Consider the following 24,776-nt stretch of genomic DNA (forward strand, 5'->3'; position numbering starts at 1 on the left):
CCAACGATTGAGGGCTGCCTGAGTGACCCCGTCGCCTGCAGCTTCGGGCATCGCCTCATCTAGGACATACTCCTTTTCTTCCTGCATAAGAACTATTTGCAAGTTCCTTTGCCAGTCAAGGAAGTTTTTCCCGTCCAACTTCTCCTTTTCGAGAATTGATAGAATGTTGAATGAATTGTTGTTTGCCATATTAAAAACTACAATTGAAAAGAATAAACAAATAAATAACCATTCACAGTTTCTCTTAATAAACTTTAAATTCTAGCATACATGCATAATTCAATGTTTATTAAGCATTTTATTCAAATTATGTGTTCCGGCAGGTGTGAATAAAATGATTCCAAGATCCTAAAATCATTGAAGAACTAAGCACAGTTTGTCGACTTAATCCTAGAACATCTTAGGTAAGCAAAAGCCTTTTGCTAATAGTCTAGAAACTATTCTTGGTTGATAGGTACGTCTAAGAACTTATTAGGTAAACCTATCGATTTTGCCACGACATAAAAGGACTCCTTACTTATATCGTTGAGTTTCACCAAAACTAACATGTACTCACAATTGTTTGTGTACCTTGCCCCTTTAGGACCAATAAGTAACACCTCGCTGAGCGAAAACTATTACTAGATTGATGTAAAGGATATCCAAGCAAGTGTATATTTTGGCATGGCACCTTTTAACTCAATTTTTAAGTTTGGAACTTAAGGCTCTTACTATGTTGGTTAGATTTTAAGTGAACTAAAATCCTTAATCATGCAACATAATCAAGCTTTTGATCTCATGCATTTTAAGACATATTTAAAAGCAATAAATAACTTAAAACATGCATAAGATTAAATGTGATCTAGTATGGCCCGACTTCATCTTGAAGCTTTGACTTCAAAGTCCGTCTTGAAAATCTCCGTGGGAGGCACCATTTTCTTCAAATAGGATAAGCTATAACTAATTACAACTATTTGATGGTTCGCAGACCATATTTGAATTGAAAAATAACTTTGGTACTTTAGACCAATTACATTCAAATTAATGGTACGCAGACCATATTTTTCTATCCTATTTGGGCCATACTAGTCACTTCATAACCTGCAAAACAGTACATATACAACATATATACCATTCACCCATTCATTATCATGAATGGCCCACATAGCTGGTTAGTAAAACACATTATGCATCACGTAAATATTTGCAGCAATTAATCAAGGGCACCAATAATCTACCAATTATTCAGTCCTTATTAATTCTAATCAAGTTGTTTTAACCTTAAGGATTTGTAGACCTAATCAAGAGTTTATGACTAAAAAGTGCTCCCACTTAAACCAATAAATTCATATGCTTTACTAATTTTAAACATAAAAATGTATTTCTAGTCTAACCGGAAACATACAAATTTAATTAAAATTTAAAGCTCATATGAATTTATAATTGAATCCAAAAGTTTAATTTAATTTCAGTCGTATTTAAATTAATTCATGATTTTAATTTTAGTAAAATAATTAGAATAAATAACATTTATTATAATTACAATATTCAAAATTAAAATCCAAGAAACTAATTTAAATTATTAATTTTAAAATTAATTAAAATTACGTGAACTGAAATTTTCAAATTAAACATTCAAAGCGATCTAATCGTAACGCAAACACCCTACGCGTTGCACGCCCATGGGCCGCACGCATACAGCCATTGCTGGCCATATGCGCGCAGCCCATGCGCTTGTCGCATAGCTGCTGCATCTCCATCGCAAGCCATCGCACGCTGTGGTGCTTGCTGCGCGCGCGCCAGCACTCGTCGCACGCGAGCCATCGCTCGCAGTGCGCGCTCGCCAGCGCTCGCTGTGCGCGCGAGCCATCGCTCGCTGGGCGCGCGACATCGCTCGCTGGGCGCGCGACATCGCTCGCTGTGCGCGCGAGCCATCGCTCGCTGGGCGCGCGACATCGCTCGCTGTGCGCGCGAGCCATCGCTCGCTGGGCGCGCGACATCCCTCGCTGTGCGCGCGAGCAACGCTGGGCGCAGCGCTCGTGGCACGCGAGCTTGCGCTCGCTGCGCGCGAGGCTGCGCGCTCTTGCGCGAGGCAGTGCGCGTTGTGGCGCAGCTCGCTTGCTGCCCACACGCGACTGCCTTGGCTCGCCCTTCGCCCATGCCCATTCGTCCATTGCTTGTGGCCCACGACACAAGGCAGGGCTGCTGCCTGGTGCTCGTGCACTACGCCCTTGCTCATTGCATTCGTGCCGCACGGGCGACGAGCTCCCTTGCTCGTCGTCGCATGCCCGCATTATACAACACCCCTTAAGGGTAACACGAAGCGTCCATTGCTTTGTGCGTGCAAGTTATATGAACGAATCGCATAAAAAAAATTTAAAATTTATAAAATTAATGACAAATTAATAAATATTATTAATTTCATAATTTTAGGGCGAAAAATCGAAAATTTATTATCCAATTGATTTCCGATTTACATGGATTCAAGTCTAGGTCATAAAACTTTAAAATTTATCATAAATTTACAATTTTTATGGTGGTTTTTAATCATAGGTTTCTAATTAAATTATAATTAATTATGAAAATCAAATTAATTCTAAATTATTCTAATTTTCAACAAATTAATCATAATTACAAATTAGATTGCATAATTAACAAGGCTAGGCATTCAAACTTGTTAAACATATGCAGTAGGTCAATCAAAAATTCAAGATTTATCAACAAGAATCGCAAATATTTAATTCAACATCTTAAATTTACGAAATTTTGCATTCGAAAAACTAAAACCTTCGAAAAGTCATAGTTAGGCTTCGAATTTGAGAATTCTGGGTTCGGCAGAATAATACTTTTTTTGTCAAAATTTTAGAATGCCTTTTACATGCGGAATTGACACAAAAATCACTCGATTTGGATGAGTAACGAAGAAACTGCCGAAAAACTGCGTACGTATAATTAAATAAACGCAATTTGCAATTAATTAACAATTACGAAAATTAATCACCCCTTTTAATTCTTGCAAATTTGTAATATTTAACCATGTTCATGCAATTTAGATTATGAAAATAATAAGGGGCTCGTGATACCACTGTTAGGTTATGATACATATGATATTACATAAATCATGCGGAAACAACCATTAACCCAGGATTATATATTATTTACACATAATCATATAGCATAATTTAGATGCATACTCTTTGTTGCGTGCCCTCCCTAGCTGCGCCCGAACCGAAGAAGAACAAGTCTTTAGGACTCCAAGTGTCGTCCCTCCGTAGATAGTCCACAGCACGTCCGGATCCGCCTTAAGATTGACCAACTAGAATCGCCCTTAAGGTACTAGAATTTTCGGCACTTTTGAGCAAGATGTGTGGCTGAATTTTTCTCTCAAAAACTCACTTTGAATACTTTTTTAAACTCGTTCTAAATTGTGAACCCAGGCCACATATTTATAGGGTTATGGAAAGGGAATTGGAATCCTATTCAGATACAAATTAATTAAACCTAGAATCCTACAAGAACTCTAATTTAATTAATTTATCAAATAGAATTAGGAATTTAATCATTAACCGAACTCTGCACGTTTTAGGAAACGTGCACGAACACAAACACTTACGCACACACACACGGCAGCCACGATGGGCCGCCCATGCGTGCGTGCAAGCAGCAGCCCACGCAGCGAGGCCTGCGCGAGCCACAAGCCCACACAAGCACCCGCGCGCGCTGCGCGCGCTGTGCGCGCTGCCACGGCCTGCTGGGCCTGGCCTTGCGCTGGGCCTGGCGTGGCTGTTTGTGTGGCGCGCTTGGCTTGCTGGGCGATGGCCTGGCTTCGTGCTGGGCCCTCGTCCGGCAGGCCTCGTCCGATGCTTATTCGTATGATACGCTTCCGATTAAATTTCCGATTCCGGAATTCATTTCCGATACGAACAATATTTAACATTTCCGATTCCGGAATTAATTTCCGTTTCGAACAAATATTTAATATTTCCGTTTCCGGAATTATTTTCCGATTCCGATAATATTTCCGATTCTGACAATATTTCCGTTTCCGGCAATATTTCCGATTCTGGTAATATTTCCATTTCCGATAATATTTTCCGATACGTACCATGTTTCCGTTTCCGGCAACATCTACGACTTGGATAATATTTATATTTCCGATACGATCCATATTTCCGTTTCCGGTAATATCATCGTTTCCGGAGTATTCATTTCTTGCCTGTGACGATCTCAGCTCCCACTGAAACCAAGATCCGTTGATTCCGAATATCCATAGATAGAGTATTTAATGCCATTAAATAATTGATCCGTTTACGTACTATTTGTGTGACCCTACGGGTTCAGTCAAGAGTAAGCTGTGGATTAATATCATTAATTCCACTTGAACTGAAGCGGCCTCTAGCTAGGCATTCAGCTCACTTGATCTCACTGAATTATTAACTTGTTAATTAATACTGAACCGCATTTATTAGACTTAACATAGAATGCATACTTGGACCAAGGGCATTATTTCCATCAGCCCTCACTAAAGCTATAGGGAAAAAAGATCATCGTGGGCGTGTCAAGGGAACAGGTGGCATGGTTGGTATCAAAAAGGCTTTCGGTCCGTGTATTCGACATAGTAGAAGTGACCATGGTGAAGCTTCATCAGAAAATTACGAATCAATCAGAGCTTCTGTGAAAAAGGAGTTTGAAGGTGAATTAGAGAAAAGGGTAGAGAAAAGGGTGGCAGAGGCCCTCCAAAAGCAACTAAGCACCTTGTTAAAAACAGGACAACTAAACTCCATTTCTACCCCGATACTTGATGACCTCCACTTAAATGATTCTGCCAGAGTTGACCTTGATGTTAGTGCTACAAGAACCACTCGTCACATCTTAGTGCCGCAACCACGCGAGCTAAAGGTACGACGTAGTCACTCTTTTTTAACATAGTTGCTTGATCCTTTTATGTTTTTAGTTGACATTTACTTAATAATCTGTATCACTTACAAAGTTGCATTGAAACCTTTGTTTATGAAGGAAAGGACTCCATGTCGTCTTGCCCTTGAGGATAAAGTTTCAGGCAACAACATTGTCGTGGCGGATGGTATGGTACAACCCTCAGATGGTGCATTGCCCCAACATTTTACATCGATGAAGCCTGGTCACTATAAAGTCCAAGTTGATTTTGTTTACGACGGACATGTTGATGATATTCTTCCGGTACCTACAGGAGATGGTTTCACTAACTTAGGCGGTGCTCTGGGTAGTTTTGTGCAATGGCCCATACACTTAGTGATTTTCGAAGACGTCGAGGTATATATGTTTTATTGTTTAGAATGTATATGTTCACGCAAGCACATTCGACATCTTACCTACTCTTGTTTTTGTTGAATTTTAAAGGATTGTACTTCACCTCCTAAAAAGAAGTCCAAGTCTAATGTTTCTAAAGAGAGGGATGGTAGCTCCAAGAAAAAGACAACGGTATTAGCGGCCCAAAAGAAGACAACAGACTTAGCATCCAAGGTAAACCCTCTAAAACTCATTCGAACCTAAAATGACATTTCCGCTCCCAACTTTGAACTAAAGAACCTAAGGACTCATTTGATTCTTGTTACATGACTAATATGCATAGTTTTAAGTTTCTAAATCTCATTCGAACCTATTTATGCACATTTAAGGTTCGTTGGGTTGTTATAGGTCATATATAGAGCTAAAATGACATTTCCGCTCCCAACTTTGAACTAAAGAACCTAAGGACTCATTTGATTCTTATTACACGACTAATATGCATAGTTTTAAGTTTCTAAATCTCATTCGAACCTATTTATGCACATTTAAGGTTCGTTGGGTCGTTATAGGTCATATATAGAGCTAAAATGACATTTTCGCTCCCAACTTTGAACTAAAGAACCTAAGGACTCATTTGATTCTTATTACATGACTAATATGCATAGTTTTAAGTTTCTAAAACTCATTCGAACCTATTTATGCACATTTAAGGCTCGTTGGGTCGTTATAGGTCATATATAGAGCTAAAATGACATTTTCGCTCCCAACTTTGAACTAAAGAACCTAAGGACTCATTTGATTCTTATTACATGACTAATATGCATAGTTTTAAGTTTCTAAAACTCATTCGAACCTATTTATGCACATTTAAGGCTCGTTGGGTCGTTATAGGTCATATATTGAGCTAAAATGACATTTTCGCTCCCAACTTTGAACTAAAGAACCTAAGGACTCATTTGATTCTTATTACATGACTAATATGCATAGTTTTAAGTTTCTAAAACTCATTCGAACCTATTTATGCACATTTAAGGCTCGTTGGGTCGTTATAGGTCATATATAGAGCTAAAATGACATTTTCGCTCCCAACTTTGAACTAAAGAACCTAAGGACTCATTTGATTCTTATTACATGACTAATATGCATAGTTTTAAGTTTCTAAAACTCATTCGAACCTATTTATGCACATTTAAGGCTCGTTGGGTCGTGATAGGTCATATATAGAGCTAAAATGACATTTTCGCTCCCAACTTTGAACTAAAGAACCTAAGGACTCATTTGATTCTTATTACATGACTAATAGGCATAGTTTTAAGTTTCTAAAACTCATTCGAACCTATTTATGCACATTTAAGGCTCGTTGGGTCGTTATAGGTCATATATAGAGCTAAAATGACATTTTCGCTCCCAACTTTGAACTAAAGAACCTAAGGACTCATTTGATTCTTATTACATGACTAATATGCATAGTTTTAAGTTTCTAAAACTCATTCGAACCTATTTATGCACATTTAAGGCTCGTTGGTCGTTATAGGTCATATATAGAGCTAAAATGACATTTTCGCTCCCAACTTTGAACTAAAGAACCTAAGGACTCATTTGATTCTTATTACATGACTAATATGCATATTTTTAAGTTTCTAAAACTCATTCGAACCTATTTATGCACATTTAAGGCTCGTTGGTCGTTATAGGTCATATATAGAGCTAAAATGACATTTCCGCTCCCAACTTTGAACTAAAGAACCTAAGGACTCATTTGATTCTTATTACATGACTAATATGCATAGTTTTAAGTTTCTAAAACTCATTCGAACCTATTTATGCACATTTAAGGCTCGTTGGGTCGTTATAGGTCATATATTGAGCTAAAATGACATTTTCGCTCCCAACTTTGAACTAAAGAACCTAAGGACTCATTTGATTCTTATTACACGACTAATATGCATAGTTTTAAGTTTCTAAATCTCATTCGAACCTATTTATGCACATTTAAGGTTCGTTGGGTCGTTATAGGTCATATATAGAGCTAAAATGACATTTTCGCTCCCAACTTTGAACTAAAGAACCTAAGGACTCATTTGATTCTTATTACATGACTAATATGCATAGTTTTAAGTTTCTAAAACTCATTCGAACCTATTTATGCACATTTAAGGCTCATTGGGTCGTTATAGGTCATATATAGAGCTAAAATGACATTTTCGCTCCCAACTTTGAACTAAAGAACCTAAGGACTCATTTGATTCTTATTACATGACTAATATGCATAGTTTTAAGTTTCTAAAACTCATTCGAACCTATTTATGCACATTTAAGGCTCGTTGGGTCGTTATAGGTCATATATTGAGCTAAAATGACATTTTCGCTCCCAACTTTGAACTAAAGAACCTAAGGACTCATTTGATTCTTATTACATGACTAATATGCATAGTTTTAAGTTTCTAAAACTCATTCGAACCTATTTATGCACATTTAAGGCTCGTTGGGTCGTTATAGGTCATATATAGAGCTAAAATGACATTTTCGCTCCCAACTTTGAACTAAAGAACCTAAGGACTCATTTGATTCTTATTACATGACTAATATGCATAGTTTTAAGTTTCTAAAACTCATTCGAACCTATTTATGCACATTTAAGGCTCGTTGGGTCGTTATAGGTCATATATTGAGCTAAAATGACATTTTCGCTCCCAACTTTGAACTAAAGAACCTAAGGACTCATTTGATTCTTATTACATGACTAATAGGCATAGTTTTAAGTTTCTAAAACTCATTCGAACCTATTTATGCACATTTAAGGCTCGTTGGGTCGTTATAGGTCATATATAGAGCTAAAATGACATTTTCGCTCCCAACTTTGAACTAAAGAACCTAAGGACTCATTTGATTCTTATTACATGACTAATATGCATAGTTTTAAGTTTCTAAAACTCATTCGAACCTATTTATGCACATTTAAGGCTCGTTGGTCGTTATAGGTCATATATAGAGCTAAAATGACATTTTCGCTCCCAACTTTGAACTAAAGAACCTAAGGACTCATTTGATTCTTATTACATGACTAATATGCATAGTTTTAAGTTTCTAAAACTCATTCGAACCTATTTATGCACATTTAAGGCTCGTTGGTCGTTATAGGTCATATATAGAGCTAAAATGACATTTTCGCTCCCAACTTTGAACTAAAGAACCTAAGGACTCATTTGATTCTTATTACATGACTAATATGCATAGTTTTAAGTTTCTAAAACTCATTCGAACCTATTTATGCACATTTAAGGCTCGTTGGGTCGTTATAGGTCATATATTGAGCTAAAATGACATTTTCGCTCCCAACTTTGAACTAAAGAACCTAAGGACTCATTTGATTCTTATTACATGACTAATATGCATAGTTTTAAGTTTCTAAAACTCATTCGAACCTATTTATGCACATTTAAGGCTCGTTGGGTCGTTATAGGTCATATATTGAGCTAAAATGACATTTTCGCTCCCAACTTTGAACTAAAGAACCTAAGGACTCATTTGATTCTTATTACATGACTAATAGGCATAGTTTTAAGTTTCTAAAACTCATTCGAACCTATTTATGCACATTTAAGGCTCGTTGGGTCGTTATAGGTCATATATAGAGCTAAAATGACATTTTCGCTCCCAACTTTGAACTAAAGAACCTAAGGACTCATTTGATTCTTATTACATGACTAATATGCATAGTTTTAAGTTTCTAAAACTCATTCGAACCTATTTATGCACATTTAAGGCTCGTTGGGTCGTTATAGGTCATATATTGAGCTAAAATGACATTTTCGCTCCCAACTTTGAACTAAAGAACCTAAGGACTCATTTGATTCTGATTACATGACTAATATGCATAGTTTTAAGTTTCTAAAACTCATTCGAACCTATTTATGCACATTTAAGGCTCGTTGGGTCGTTATAGGTCATATATAGAGCTAAAATGACATTTTCGCTCCCAACTTTGAACTAAAGAACCTAAGGACTCATTTGATTCTTATTACATGACTAATATGCATAGTTTTAAGTTTCTAAAACTCATTCGAACCTATTTATGCACATTTAAGGCTCGTTGGGTCGTTATAGGTCATATATTGAGCTAAAATGACATTTTCGCTCCCAACTTTGAACTAAAGAACCTAAGGACTCATTTGATTCTTATTACATGACTAATATGCATAGTTTTAAGTTTCTAAAACTCATTCGAACCTATTTATGCACATTTAAGGCTCGTTGGTCGTTATAGGTCATATATAGAGCTAAAATGACATTTTCGCTCCCAACTTTGAACTAAAGAACCTAAGGACTCATTTGATTCTTATTACATGACTAATATGCATAGTTTTAAGTTTCTAAAACTCATTCGAACCTATTTATGCACATTTAAGGCTCGTTGGGTCGTTATAGGTCATATATTGAGCTAAAATGACATTTTCGCTCCCAACTTTGAACTAAAGAACCTAAGGACTCATTTGATTCTTATTACATGACTAATATGCATAGTTTTAAGTTTCTAAAACTCATTCGAACCTATTTATGCACATTTAAGGCTCGTTGGGTCGTTATAGGTCATATATTGAGCTAAAATGACATTTTCGCTCCCAACTTTGAACTAAAGAACCTAAGGACTCATTTGATTCTTATTACATGACTAATAGGCATAGTTTTAAGTTTCTAAAACTCATTCGAACCTATTTATGCACATTTAAGGCTCGTTGGGTCGTTATAGGTCATATATAGAGCTAAAATGACATTTTCGCTCCCAACTTTGAACTAAAGAACCTAAGGACTCATTTGATTCTTATTACATGACTAATATGCATAGTTTTAAGTTTCTAAAACTCATTCGAACCTATTTATGCACATTTAAGGCTCGTTGGTCGTTATAGGTCATATATAGAGCTAAAATGACATTTTCGCTCCCAACTTTGAACTAAAGAACCTAAGGACTCATTTGATTCTTATTACATGACTAATATGCATAGTTTTAAGTTTCTAAAACTCATTCGAACCTATTTATGCACATTTAAGGCTCGTTGGTCGTTATAGGTCATATATAGAGCTAAAATGACATTTTCGCTCCCAACTTTGAACTAAAGAACCTAAGGACTCATTTGATTCTTATTACATGACTAATATGCATAGTTTTAAGTTTCTAAAACTCATTCGAACCTATTTATGCACATTTAAGGCTCGTTGGGTCGTTATAGGTCATATATTGAGCTAAAATGACATTTTCACTCCCAACTTTCACTACAGGAAAATGATACATATGTAGACGGAATAATTGTGACGGTGTAACAAAGGGTCGCAAGGATTTTGGGGGCGCGAATACTACTTTGCAAATTGCGGCGGTTTAGAGGGTCGCAATATATTACGACACACTAAAGCGTCGTTATTTACCATAAAAAACACGTGAAACCCACGTGTTAATATTTCGCCAAATATTTTCGCCAAATATTTTCGCCAAAAAGATATCCCGCCTAACTCTGTTCCCACGCCCTGCTCCCACGCCCTGCTCCACGATTTTCTCCCTCAAACAACCGACTAAACCCTCACTCTCAACAATCAACTGCTCTCTACTCTCAACAATCAACTGCTCTCTGAAACATTCCTAGAGAATCGCTCAAGCTTTCGGAATCCCCTCAATTTCGTCGGTAAATCCTCAAATTCGTCCACAGTTTGTAGCAATAATCTCATTCCTCTCAATATTTAAGGATTGAAATCCCAGCTGGTTAATTCGTCTTCATAATTGCCCAAACAAAACCATCTCAAGCATCTATAAATTAGTGTTTTTTTCTGGAGAAATTCGTTCGTGGGTTGTAGAATTACAGCTAGTTTGTTTTTTCAGATAGATTCGCCCAATTCAATCAAGAAATTCTTGAAGGTTTGTTTATTTTTTTACTTTTATCTGCGGAATTTGTGTGTTTGATTTTTTTTAATTCATACTGATAGTAATTTTCTTGCAATTTAACAGATTTATGCAAGAATTCAACATATTGTTTTTATGTTTTAATTTAGGGTTAATATGTAGTTAGTTTCGATCAAGGCTGTATTTTAATTACTTTTTAATTTCTATTGGTTTTCTTAGTCATTTATATTGCATATAGATTCTAGTTGTTTTATATTTCTGCTTATTACAACAGAGATGCTGATGTTGTTGTTTAATTGCTGTTTAAATTTCAATGCTTTTACAAAATCATCAATAATAATTCACTTGCACAGTTGTGATTTGCGTTGGCCGAGTTTTTCATAGAACCGTAGCTTAAATTTCCACCCCTTTAATTTTTATTCTCTGTTTTGGGTGGGATTTTTGTTGATGAGCTTCTGCGATTGCGGTGGTGTTGGTAACTGCAGACTGTTGTGCGGTATGTTGTGTTGTTATCCGGGTTGCCTCTACATTTATGTTCTTATTGCCAATTGTGCTTTTGCAAATGCATCCTGTGAAGGTTTAGGCTTTACTATCTTTCTCAATTTCAACGTTGCTAGCTACTAAAGCCAATACTATGGCCCGTGAATTTGTTTTGGGTATTCCCCCTCCGACCTCTTATTAATCAAACCGATTAGTTTGTGGGTGGTTTCATTGGATGTGATTTTTTATATTTTACTCCTGTTTATAACATCTTATATGGTTGAATTTCCCAAGATTTTTCTTGCATTTGGTGATTTCTGACTGAATATAAATGCATATTGTTGTTTTGATAGGTTATCCTAACCCACAATAGGTAAGCTGTATATAACTAGACTCTGCAATATTTGTGAATACTGGGAAAATAAATTTACCTTAACTAGTAATACAAAAGCAAAGTAATCAGTTAACAAGAGATTAGACTCTAGATATTAGGTAATTTCATTAGACTTAGATGCTACTGCTAGTTAAGGTACATTTATTTTCCCAGTATGACGTTCTGCAATGAGATGTAATTACCTCAGTATGACGTTATGCAATGAGTTGTAATTACCTCAAGAAAAGCCCAAATTTCCTCGAAAAGTTCCTTTAAAATCACAAAAATAATTAGAAAACATCCCAAAACTAGTTGTATTCTGCTTTCTGTGTGGGAGGATGGTTTTCCATATATTTTTCCAAGGTTCAGCTTCAAATATTATTAACCTCTTTAATCCGTACTGAATTTCTGTTTCAAAGAAATAAATTATCTATAAATTTCTCGTAAATTAACCAGGGTTCTTTAGCATTGGATATAGGAAGACTAGCAGGAGGATATGGAATGGGTGCCTTCTCCTATGTGGTATGTATGCTTTGGAGTTATATGCCATCTTTCTAGACAAAAAAACTCTGTTCAATGGCCACATTTTTGCAGCTTTACATTGAAGTGCTAGCCAACATGATATGGTAAAATCAACAGGTACCTGTTTACATTGCGGAAATATCACCTGTAAATCTCCGAGGAGCACTTACAACATTAAACCAGGTATTTTTGTAACTGTTGTACTTCATGTTTTACTAAAAATTCTTGCAGTTACCATATCAAATTTTAATAATGATATTATTACGGTTTTTGCATAGACTTACACTATTTTCTCCTATTGTAGGTCATGATCTGTACTGGCGTCTCAGTGGCGTTTATAATAGGGATAGTTTTATCATGGAGGACTTTAGCATTAACTGGTAAAGAATTAGGGAAAAGGAGTTCATTGCTGAGTTTGATTACTTAAAACAAAAATCTTAGACTTTGTAGCAAGAGACTTACTAGCCATATAATGCAGGACTTGTTCCATGTGCTGTTCTGCTTTTGGGTTTATGCTTCATTCCAGAATCTCCAAGATGGATGGTAAGCATACAGAATCATTTCAAAATTAGGTATAAAATTCAATTGGAACAATCATATCAAATCGAAGTAAATACAGGCGAAAATAGGATCTCAAAAGGAGTTTGAAGCTGCATTTCAGAAACTTCGTGGCAAGGATGCAGATATAACCCATGAGGCTGCTGAGATTCAAGTACTAGTTGTTCTAAGCTGGTTCTTTCAATTTGACTATTATTATACTCAAGCACTGAAGTGGCCTACTCATATTTGCACATTACGACTTTCAATTGACAGGATTACATAGAAGAACTCGAAAAGATGCCCAAAGCTAATATGTTTGACTTGTTTCAAAAGAGGTATCTACGTTCTGTAACGGTAAGACTTCTACCCTTGTTATATGTTATCAGCTGATTGTGTCAAATTTGTGAATCCATAAGTCTTAACACAACTCCCTAATCTTATAGGGTTTTCTCAACTCATTTTGTTAAATACTTCGTATATGACAACTCACACACATTAACAAATCACATCATATACGGGCCAACAAAATACTATATATAATGTTCTTTAGATTTCATAATTTAACAGTACTTTGTCTTACTGATCACTAAACCAATGAGCCAAATCTGACTCAATTTGTTTATCTGATTAAATAAGCAAGGGCAGAGGCGAGTTGCGCTACTTAAAGAGAATTGATTAATTCACTTGACCAACAACACAAAAAAAAATGTTCATCAGATCAGAAATTTGAGTTCTTGAGCTTTCATTAGCTTTAGCCAAAAGTGATAAACACTTTTCCAAAAGTTATCCCTGTTCCAAACCACAACCTATGTCACTCGAAATTTGGACCGGGACACACGGACACACAGACCGCCACAATGCAGATCAGCTAGTGGTTTCTTCACTCTATGTCCAGCCTAATTTGAAGCACTAAATTCTCATATCCTACACAAAAGATAAAATAACAACTAACAATGCCTACCATCACCAAATGTATTTCTACTACCTATATAAGGAAAATATCATGGTCAAAATCCACAATGGTTTCCCATCAAAACCCACCTCCCAGCCAAATACCATTTTGACAATAAAGATCAACCACATACTCCACTCCAACCTCCATCCAATTGTGTTTGTTCTGATAGACGTTTCACAACCTCCGACAAATAAATTTGATAAGTCAAGTTATCTTTCCTCTGTACTCTTCTTGAATTACTAGAACTTCTACTTCACTAAGTTTTATCAGAATATTTCAAGCATGTTCACTTTATACTACTCCCATCTGGATTCTAAGGTCATGGAAAAATACATCAACCATGAGAAAGCATTGCAGTTGATCCACTAACAAAGCCTTTTTGTTTCACAAGAAACATCTCAATCCTTTCTTACAGAGTTACAGATCGATCAGCAAAATAAATGAATTACAATACTGACGACTCACAAAACAGAATTGCAAGAAGAAACATACAGATCGATCAGAAAAATAAATGAATTGCAAAGTAAAACTCTATACCTAAACAAGGTTGGTAGGAGCCAGAAAATAGCAGATCAATATGGTATTGTGGCCAACAAAAATTTGAGAAAATAGCAGATCAATATGCATAGCACCTGACCAATTCACAGGAAAGTCCGACCCCCCCCAGGTGATGTAGCTTAACAACTAGCAGAAACCTACAACCTGAAGTTCCATGTAAATCAAAAGTTTTAGCAGCCATGTTGACAGCTGACCTGAACATTGCAGAATCTGAGAAGGCTGTTAGATCTATAACAATCTTTACTCAACTGCCAAAACCCTAGGAATTCAAAGGCTTTACTCCCCTAAGGTACAAATTAGAAAGGGTTTAGATTGATTATATGAGCTTCACTCACTAAATGCAATTAATCTACCTGATCTAATTTTCAGTGTTTTCACTGGCCCACAAGTGTATTTAATCTTGTTTTACTCACCGATTTACAACAGACTCTTTAGTTAAAAGTCTCTCCTTCCACAAAAGAATTTTTGAAAAATTTCCTGAATATTTATCTCAAAATCTGAAAATTACAAGCAAAGAGCTGAAATAATCTTAATAAACTGTCCTAGTACCTCACTACCTCCTTAACAAATTACATATCTAATACCTAGTCCCTAAAAAGATTCTGAAATAAGAAGACTAAACCTAATCTAATTAGGAAACCAACTCCTGGTACACAAGTACACGTTTTCAGCTCTTCTTACTTTCTTAGCACCTCTAAGTTTTTAAACAAACCAATCCTGATACACATGGGACTTGAACAAAACAACAATTACTGAAATCCCAAACAAATTTTAATTTGAATTCAACAGATTCAGGAATCCTTGATAGTGCAACTAGCAAACAGAAAAACGAGTTGAATTCACCAAATTGACACACCATTGCATAGCCTTGGCTAATAATGATATAGAGAAGATAACATGATTTTTAGAAGAGTCAACGACCTACTAGAAAGAATAAAATTCAAATAGCTCATCTGCAATCAACGACTCCTATAAACATAACATTAGAATGTATGAAGAAGATTTTCACCATATCAAAATGTAATTCACACGTAAGGAAACCAGTTTAGAATGCAAGGCGTACAAGGAAAAAGGCAACTTGTCTGTGATTCTTTTCAGCAGCCAATTGCGCTGGAGTGAGGCCAGTGTTATCTACCACAATCAGGTCGTCTTTCTTTCCAGTCTGTACCAATACCGTGCAGGCCTCCAAGTTCCCTCGAATGGAAAACCAATGGAGAGGGGTACATAGCTCGAGAGAAAGCATTTATGTATTTGTGCTTGTTTATTAACGTAAACCAAAAAGTGTGGATGGTTTATGCGATGGTAAAATTATATAATATGATTTATGCGCCGGTAAAATTCTATAGTACCATGGGGTTGTTATGAGAGAGAAAGTTGAGTAATGGTCGAGGGAGCTGCCTGCTGCTTTTAGCAGAAAGAAGGTCATGTGAGTCTAAATCATATACATTTTTACAATCAATCTCTTTTGGTCTTTATAATTCAACCCCCAAAGTATTGTATGAAGTATGGTTTAATCTCTTTCCTTTTTTACATTCTTCTTCTGCAGGTAACTCTTGAGATCCCTTGGGTCAAGTGGGAAGATGGGTGGACATGGGAAGTGAAGGCACAATTGATGGAAGCTGTTGAGTGGCCTCAAAAGCACCAGGATGCATTCGAGCGAATTGGAACCTGCCCACCAACAGGAGTGTTGTTGTTTGGTCCCCCCTGGATGCAGCAAAACGCTCATGGCCCGTCCTGTAGCTTCTGAGGCAGGACTGAATTTTCTGGCTGTCAAGTGTCCAGAGTTATTCAGCAAGTGGGTTGATGAATCTGAGAAGGCTGTTAGATCTCTTTTTGCCAAAGCAAGAGCTAACGCGCCATCAGTTATATTTTTTGATGAAATAGACAATCTTGTTGTCATCCGTGGAAAGGAAAGTGATGGTGTTTCAGTTGCAGATAGGGTCATGAGTCAACTTTTGGTTGAATTGGATGGTAAGCTATTTGTGGGTCTAGTAGCAGTATCATTATTTAATAGATTGGAAGTGTTACTTTGTCGTAAAGCTGTTTTAGCTATTTACCCTCTGTTGTCTTCTTGCTGTTTTGTTGCTTTCTTTAATCTGTACCCTTACGCCTTTCTTCAGTTTTCCTTTGGGTTTGCATTCTTATTGGAACTGGATTGTTTCCTTATTTTACACTCAATATCTATTAGTGAACTTGAAAGAACCATGTGAAGATATCTACAATCTTGGAGTATATTTAAGGCCCCCTCATGTTAAGTGGTGGCATGGTGCAATGATGGAAATTGTGTCAATTAAAAGTGAAGCAAACTAGACTTATGTATGGTCCGAAAATGTTTTTTCTTATTCATGTCATATGATGTCTGGAACCCTAAGAAGACCTGCTTTCTTCTAGGTCTACATGGAAGAGTTAATGTTACTGTTATTGCTGCTACAAATCGTCCTGACAAGATTGATCCTGCCCTTCTTAGACCAGGTGATCTTCTGCGGCTCTCTCTGATACACAAATATGAGTAATTTTTTTGGTTAAATTTACTTTTTTTTTTTCTTTATCCTGCATGTTACCAACTTCTTAAATATTTTCCTGATTTTGGACCCGGTTATTGAACAGGGTGGTTTGATCGACTCCTATATGTTGGACCCCCTAGTGAAACAGATCGTGTTGACGTATTTCATGTTCATTTGCGTAAAATGCCTTGCGGTTTTGATGTTGATGTAAGCGAGCTGGCTCATCTCACTGAAGGTTGTACTGGTGCTGACATATCTTCGATCTGCAGGGAAGCAGCAATTTCAGCAATTGAAGTATGTTGTATAAGTTCTTGGGTTGCAGAAACGTTTGTTATATTTTCAGCTGTAATTTTTATTTGCATATTTCAATGAAATCAGGAGAACCTAAATTGTTCAGAAGTAAAGATGGAGCACTAAAAGACTGCAATTCTTCGTGTACACCCATCAGAGATTCAACCTTATCAAGAATTGTCGGACAAGTTTCAGCGGCTTGTACATTCCAAGTCTCCATCAGAGGCATGTGTACATCAACTTAATAGACCAAAGGAGTTATCATCCTGGTAACAGTCCTTTTCTACATTGTCTATTTGGTTTAAATTGTCAGCCTACCAACCTGCTTAAAATCCTTTTGATTGCTTGTAGTGCTCCCTTGTACTGTTATTAGCTTATAAAATGTAAAATTTCTCTAAGATATCGTTTTTCCATCTGACCAAACCTATTTGGTTTTCTAGACTATCTGCTGAAATATTCTGAGACTTGTGTTGCTGCCTAGAGATTAATAGCTGAACCACCAAAGCCACATGCTACAAGCTTAGAACTATTTGGGAAGGGGCGATTAATAGTTAGTATTATTTTGAGAAGTCCTCTAGTAGTTAGGATCAAGCCTGGTTAGGATTACTGTTAATTTTCCCTTGATTTTAAAATATGTTCATCATGCTTTGTATATATATTTGACATATTAAATTTTCTTTGCAGATTATTGATGATTCAAGTGGTAATAGTAAAATGTAGATCAAGAGATGAACACGTTATCTTGAAGCTACGCTAGCATAAAGATAGGTTTACTTGGTAATTAGTTTGTTCGTAGCCAGGAAGTTGTTTTTATTTAGTTTTGGACTATCTTGTAGAAAAAATGATAATGCCAGTTAGAAAGTTATTTTTGTTTTAAAATATCGCTTTTATTCCAGTTTGACTAGACTCTGCTAATTAATTTAATGTATATCATAGCATGACGTTATATATATATATATATATATATATATATATATATATATATATATATATATATATATATTGCTTTAAGATAATGTACGTAGTAAGTTAATACTTGTATTTGATTATGATTATCTATGGTCGATATATATTTTTATAGATAATTCATGATTTTAGATTAATTTATGTATATATATATATATATGAAAAAAAATATGATGCAAATTGTGACGCTCCAAAGTGTCTAAATTATTATGTATATATGAAAAATAATATGATGCAAATTGTGACGCTCCAAAGGGTCTAAATTATTTTGGAGGGAATGAGGAGAACTTGAACGAAAGTAAACATATAGGGACTCTAATGAGAGTCTATATATTTCGGGTGTCTAAAGCGTCTCTATATGGTTTATAGTGGCTGAGAAATGTGTCTATAAGCGTGCAAATAGTGACGCTTTTTGCAGTCTAAATATTGCGACTATCTATAGAGTCCCTATATCCCAAATAGTGGCGGCGAAATACATAGATATTTTGCAAATTGTGACGCTCTAAAGCGTCGGTAAATAGCGGCAATGAAAATAGCGACCCTCTCTCAAAGCGTCGCTATGTGAAATTGCGACACAATTTTCCGTCGCAATTTGACCCAGAAAGCGTCACAATGTGCCGCGTTTTTTTGTAGTGTTTGAACTAAAGAACCTAAGGACTCATTTGATTCTTCTTACATGACTAATATGCATAGTTTTAAGTTTCTAAAACTCATTCGAACCTATTTATGCACATTTAAGGCTCGTTGGGTCGTTATAGGTCATATATAGAGCTAAAATGACATTTTCGCTCCCAACTTTGAACTAAAGAACCTAAGGACTCATTTGATTCTTATTACATGACTAATGTTAATTGACTATTGTTATAGGAATTTTCGCATCCAAAGAAGTCGAATTCTAAGCCTAAGTCCAACTTAGAGGTCGTGGGTAGTTGTGATCGTAAAACACAAGAATCAACCACCAAAAGCAAGAAAGCGGGACTTGTACACGATGCAATTCAAGGTCTTGGCCCGTCATGCAAATACTTGCAGTTTATCATGACTTCGGCGCCTGATGATATATATGATAATACTACCATCCCATTGGCGGCCTCAGTTTGGCACTCGGATTTTGATCAAGAAACATACATAACTGCGTCTGATATAGGAGAGTTCCTTCGCGGGGCGTGCTTAAACATTTCAGCGATCCAAGTCTACATATTGTAATTAAATGTTTTATTGTTGTTAATATAACTATTATTTCTTTGAAGTTTTTTCTCTTTATCGATCTTAATAGTGTAATCTTGTTTATTTTGTAGGTGTTTATTGCACGATCATGCCAAATCATTTGAAATGTCTCGGATTTCGTTCATTTGTCCCGAGATTATGTCAAGCACTAGAATCAAGGCCGACCCTGGAGCGCCAACAATGTATTTGAAAAAGATTTTCCAAGCTGAAATTGAAAAGGAGAAGATGGGTAATCCTAACCTAACTAATTGGTTTTTAATCCCATATAATCAAGAGTAAGTGTGTTATATTATATAAGTTTCATATAAAATATTAATTATTATTGTTATTAAATATTTAATATATCATTTATAAATTATACAGAAATTATTGGAATTTATACGTGATGGACCTACGTAGAGGTTATGTATATATTTTCGATTCTGCTAGAGATCCACGTCGAACAGATTATGCATGGGGAATCTTGAGTTTGTAAGTTCTTTTGCTTACAAATTACATTAGTCTTTAAGAAACCTAAGCCAAAATCATATTCATGAGTACCCATGTTTCGTTAATTTTCTAGGGCATACCAAGTGTACAAGTGCAATGGTGGGCATTGTCCGAATAAAACGAGTTTTAAGTCGTGTAAACCCATTCATATAGAGGTATAACATGTTTCTTAATTAGCTTTTTGCTTTGTTTTTATTAACTATTGGCCTTGCAAGATAAAGTATTATGTTTCTTAATCAGTGTGCTCAACAAATCGGCGGAACTGAGTGTGGCTATTACGTTATGAAGTTCATGTTAGAGATAGTCACGTTACAACATGACTATGAAGGCCGGCTAGATGAGGTAAGTAACTAATTGATTCGTATTCTAGACTATTAATACATTGTCATTAGTTGCTTGAATGTTAAAATGTGACATTTCATTTGCATTTAATCGATCTAATGCTCCATCAAATTTTTGTTTTTGTAAGGTCTATACTCCGAGGACTGCGCCTTATGCTAGTGAGGAAATTGATGTGGTTCGTGAGCAATGGGCGAAGTTTTTTACCACCAAGTATTTATTATTGACCTGAGGGCGCTTGATCGTGTTGGTTTAGATGTTATAGAACAATCTTTTATGTTAAAATGTATGCGTACGTTGAAATTGGAACGTAAATATATTTAAATGTATCGGTATGTGCACTTTTGGTTTTGGGATATATACAAAACTCCAGTTGTTGTTTTTATATTTGTTATACAGGTTGCGTTATTCTATTATTGTTTTGACAGGTTTCTATATTTGGTGCAAGGCACTCTAGGTATCCCTAAACAAAATTAGAATTTTCCCGCCAAAAGTGCTTTTTTGCAGCGTACATATATGTTGTACGCTGCAACAAGGGAAAAAAATTTCGCAAAAATTCAGACTTGTTGCAGCGTACAAATAAATGTACGCTGCAAAAAGTTGAGTAATTCAGACTTGTTGCAGCGTACAAATAAATGTACGCTGCAAAAAGTTGAGTCTTTTGCAGCGTACATATATATGTACGCTGCAACAAGTCCAAATTTTTGCCAATTTTTTGGCACTTGTTGCAGCGTACATACATATGTACGCTGCAAAAAACACCTTTTAGCAGCGAACATTGTACGCTGCAACAAGTTCAGACTTGTTGCAGGCCCCCCAGTTGCAGCATACGATGTACGCTGCAACAGGGGTCTAAAAGCCCGCTGTAATAAGGGTTTTTTCTACTAGTGACTCTTAAAGATAGTTGTGAGTCGGGTTGGGTTGTGCTTCAGGTCGAGTCACGGGTCATGGCCTAAACGGCCATCGCTCACGCCAAGCCCACTTACAACATATCAGGCTCCGCCGAGTTTAAAAAAAGAGGCCCAAACCAACGTGTCGTTGTTCCTATGTGTAGTTTTACTGAATTTAGCGTGTTTTGTCGTGTCGGGTCAGATCGTGTCGCGCATCTGTTGTGTTTTTCCTTAAAAAATACGGCCCACAACCCACTAATACACGAATACATGCTCATACCAGTTCGCACTTTTACCGTGTTCGTGTAGGGCCGTACTTTTTTCGTGCTGGGCTGGACCAAACCTAGGGGCAAAAAGAGCATCTTACTTATAGGTACTCCCTCCGTATTTTTTTAAGAGATACACTTGGTCGGGCACGGGTATTAAGAAGAATAATTGAATGAAATAAAATAATAAAGCAAGTGGGGTTGGATAGATATTTTAATAATTAAATATGTGGGGACCATGTCATTTTGGTGGGTGGAGGGTGGGGTGGATTAATGAAAATATTTGTTTAATAGGATGGTGGGTGATAGAGTATATTAGATGTATTATTTAATTAGATGGCGGGGTTGATAAGTTACTAAAAATGGCAAGTGTATCTCTTAAATAAATACGGCCGGAAAAGGCAAGTGTATCTCTTAAAAAAATACGGAGGGAGTAACAACATAGAATATGTTGGTTTTTTAAGAGCAACTTCGGCCTATAAAGATATAAAAAGTGACCTATAAGAAGGCTATAAGAATGCAATGCTACAAAACTTGCTATAACAAAATAAGTGGGATTCCCTCTCTGGAAAGGTTGTCTAGGTGTTTCTGGGTAGCAACAATAATTAAGGACTTGTTTAAGTAAAAAGTAAACTATTAAAGTAGTCTTGTAATTGTATATTTGAACCCTTAATTACCCTGGATTCCAATTCAAAGACTCATCATAATTACTTCTTTATTAAAGATAAAATAAAATAAATCTCCCTTGTGATTTGCTTGTTTATATTCTTATTGTATTAGACTACTGTAAAGCAACACCAGGCAACCCGGCCCATACCGACAATTATTAATCTTTTGATTAGAATTCTGTATTTAGGTGTTAATTACTGCAATTTTTTGTTAAACGTGCACAACCAATAGGTTCAGCAGTAAAATTTGTAATCCGTGACTTTTTTCTTTTTTTTTTTCTTTTTTTTTTCTTTTCCGAATGAGACACGAGGGCATTACAAATTACAAATGGTGGAGGGAAATTCGAATATGTGAGTCTTACATTAGCGGTAGTCTGAGCAATAGTCTGAGCAATAACTTAAGACCTCACATTTAAGTGGAAGAGTATGACAAAAGTCTGAGCAAGAGTCTTTGGAATTCCAAGACTCTACTTAAGACGTTTAAACAGTATACTCAATCTTAATTATTATTATTTATTCTTTTTTATTTTATTATTTCCATAAGTTTGAGGAGTCTTGAATGAGTACGAGGGGTGAAGTGGAAAAATTAAGTAAGTCTGAAAGGGTCTCAACAAGAATCTGATTAATTGAAAAAAATTAATAAAAAAGATGACGTGAACGTCTTAGCTTATACTAGCGCTAATCTTACTCTACAACGTACTCCATTTCATAATTAGGGTAACACACTTTAATTTTTGTGTTTTTTTAGAAAGAATTGTCATACTTTTAGGAGTTCGCAGTCATATTTGGTGCAATTATTTGGTAATTCTCATACCAAACCGCACTGTAAATGCTCTTTGCGGTTTAACCAGTATTTTTTTAATATCAACGGTCTGAAAGCTTCGCTTAAGCTCAACTTCGAGCTTTAGGGTTTCCCAATGTAATACCCCGAATTTTTAAAACTCGATTAATTATGCTTAATGATTTGTACTTAGCTTAAAATCGTTTTTAATCCTAATTTTGATCTTTATTTTAATTAACGAAGTTTACTTCACTTGAATTTTTAATATTATTACACGATTTATTATTTTTCAGATTCCATGATTTAATTTCAAAGTTACGAGCTTAAGCTATTTATTTTAGTTATTTCGTTAATTATTTCGGATTTTTAATAATTTCGAAACGTTCTTATTCTATTCGAAAACTAAATTTATTTTTTTTCGTTAACGATATTTTTATAAAAGATTATCTCGAATCTTAGTTTTAATTAAACATTTCTATTCTAATTAATTTCCTAAAAACAGAAACCAACTTTCAGAATTTTGGCCTAATCTTGTGAAATTACAAAAATGCCCTTGAAAGAGAAAAATTCCATTTCTCTTCTTCTTCCTCCTCTCCACGTATGTTCCCACTCCTTTCCTTGAATTCTGTCTACATTCATGCCTTGGAGACCAAGGACTTTTCCTTCCCATTCACTCTTCTTGACTATACAAATCAGTCATGGTACCAATTGGAATTCAACATCAGAAAAATCAAAACCAATTTTCAATTCTAATTCTCCTCTCTGTTTCGAACCATCACCACCAAGCTTCCCTCCTTCCTTTCACGGCACCACCGTGCTGCAACCACCCAACCACGCAGCCCCACTCACAGCCACCCTCACCACCATCTCCGGCGCAACACCCGACCCAAACACCTCCCTTATTTCTCCTCCTCATTCGTCGTGAACTCCCCTGCCCCTCCCCTGCTTTTCAGTTCAACTCACCTCCCCTGACTTTTCTCTTCTTCACGCCCAGTCGCCGGCATCGCCGTTAGGCCGCGCACCACCCTCCATCTCCTCTGTGCGCAGGCCACCACCACCGCACTCACCCCACCGTCCCCCTGCTCCCTCTTTCCTGCTCGCATCTCCCCTGCCTTTCCCCCCCTCTCCTCCGCGATGCGCCGCCCTGCGTCCACCACTACCTCCATCTCCTTGTCGGCACGCTCCTGCGCCGCCGTGCTGCCCCGGGCCCAACCGCCGTTCCCTTTCCTTCTCCCTTTCCTTTGCTTCGACCCCCCTCCCCTGCTTCCCCTGCTTCGTGCCTCAGTTTCGAAAAGAAACGAGTTCCAGTAATAGGAACTTTGTTCATTTATTCCCCAAATTAAGCCCAAGCCCTTTTGTTTTGGCCCAATATCCCAAAGTAAGCTCTATTCTTTTATTTAAAAACCCATGTTAATATTTCATGAAAATCAATTATTATTTACTTTAATTATATAAATTTTAAATGATAATATCAGATTTATATTTTGATTGAAATTTGATTTAAATAATATATTTTCGTTAATTTATGAAATTAGATAATATTTATGTAAATCGATTTATGAAATTTTGATTGAAATCTTGTTTAATAATATTTTCAATAATTTATAAAAATATATTTTTATTAAATTCATTACTTCAAAATTCACTATCTATAAATTTATTATTTATAAAATATTAGTTTTAAATTATTTATCGTTTTAGTTACTAATTCAATAATTCGATATTTTGAAAGAAATTGGACTCGGGGCTCAGGAAGGACGATCCATCGGACAGGAAGTATAAAAACTGCG

At 36.1% G+C, this 24,776-nt stretch overlaps 2 protein-coding genes across 2 annotated transcripts; both read left to right on the forward strand.

Annotated features, from left to right (window-relative positions):
• The first annotated feature begins 4,500 nt into the window (after window positions 1-4,500).
• On the forward strand, window positions 4,501-16,455 carry LOC130470197 (uncharacterized). Its single transcript, XM_056839837.1, has 12 exons — window positions 4,501-4,878; window positions 4,996-5,271; window positions 5,359-5,481; window positions 10,887-10,948; window positions 11,074-11,155; window positions 12,450-12,515; window positions 12,633-12,698; window positions 12,820-12,895; window positions 12,994-13,058; window positions 13,135-13,227; window positions 13,329-13,409; window positions 16,115-16,455. Exons 1-12 carry the CDS (start codon window positions 4,555-4,557, stop codon window positions 16,313-16,315), a joined length of 1,515 nt encoding a protein of 504 aa, XP_056695815.1. The 5' UTR covers window positions 4,501-4,554; the 3' UTR covers window positions 16,316-16,455.
• A 458-nt stretch (window positions 16,456-16,913) lies between these two features.
• On the forward strand, window positions 16,914-18,083 carry LOC130470198 (uncharacterized). The gene is made up of 3 exons (XM_056839838.1): window positions 16,914-17,040; window positions 17,176-17,366; window positions 18,048-18,083. The coding sequence occupies exons 1-3, from the start codon at window positions 16,914-16,916 to the stop codon at window positions 18,081-18,083; spliced, it is 354 nt and encodes a 117-aa protein (XP_056695816.1).
• The last annotated feature ends 6,693 nt before the right edge of the window (window positions 18,084-24,776 follow it).

Source organism: Spinacia oleracea, chromosome 3 (assembly GCF_020520425.1).
Source record: "Spinacia oleracea cultivar Varoflay chromosome 3, BTI_SOV_V1, whole genome shotgun sequence".
Taxonomy (NCBI): domain Eukaryota; kingdom Viridiplantae; phylum Streptophyta; class Magnoliopsida; order Caryophyllales; family Amaranthaceae; genus Spinacia; species Spinacia oleracea.

Excerpts from the sequence above, each read along its gene's own strand:
- LOC130470197 (XM_056839837.1), top strand. The coding sequence starts at position 4,555 with ATGGTTGGTATCAAAAAGGCTTTCGGTCCGTGTATTCGACATAGTAGA. Across the intron at positions 4,879-4,995 it reads CGCAACCACGCGAGCTAAAG|GAAAGGACTCCATGTCGTCT; the intron begins GTACGACGTAGT and ends TTGTTTATGAAG. Across the intron at positions 10,949-11,073 it reads AATCCTCAAATTCGTCCACA|AAATTCGTTCGTGGGTTGTA; the intron begins GTTTGTAGCAAT and ends TTTTTTCTGGAG.
- LOC130470198 (XM_056839838.1), top strand. The coding sequence starts at position 16,914 with ATGTCATATGATGTCTGGAACCCTAAGAAGACCTGCTTTCTTCTAGGT. Across the intron at positions 17,041-17,175 it reads TCCTGCCCTTCTTAGACCAG|GGTGGTTTGATCGACTCCTA; the intron begins GTGATCTTCTGC and ends GTTATTGAACAG. Across the intron at positions 17,367-18,047 it reads CAGCAATTTCAGCAATTGAA|ATTATTGATGATTCAAGTGG; the intron begins GTATGTTGTATA and ends TTTTCTTTGCAG.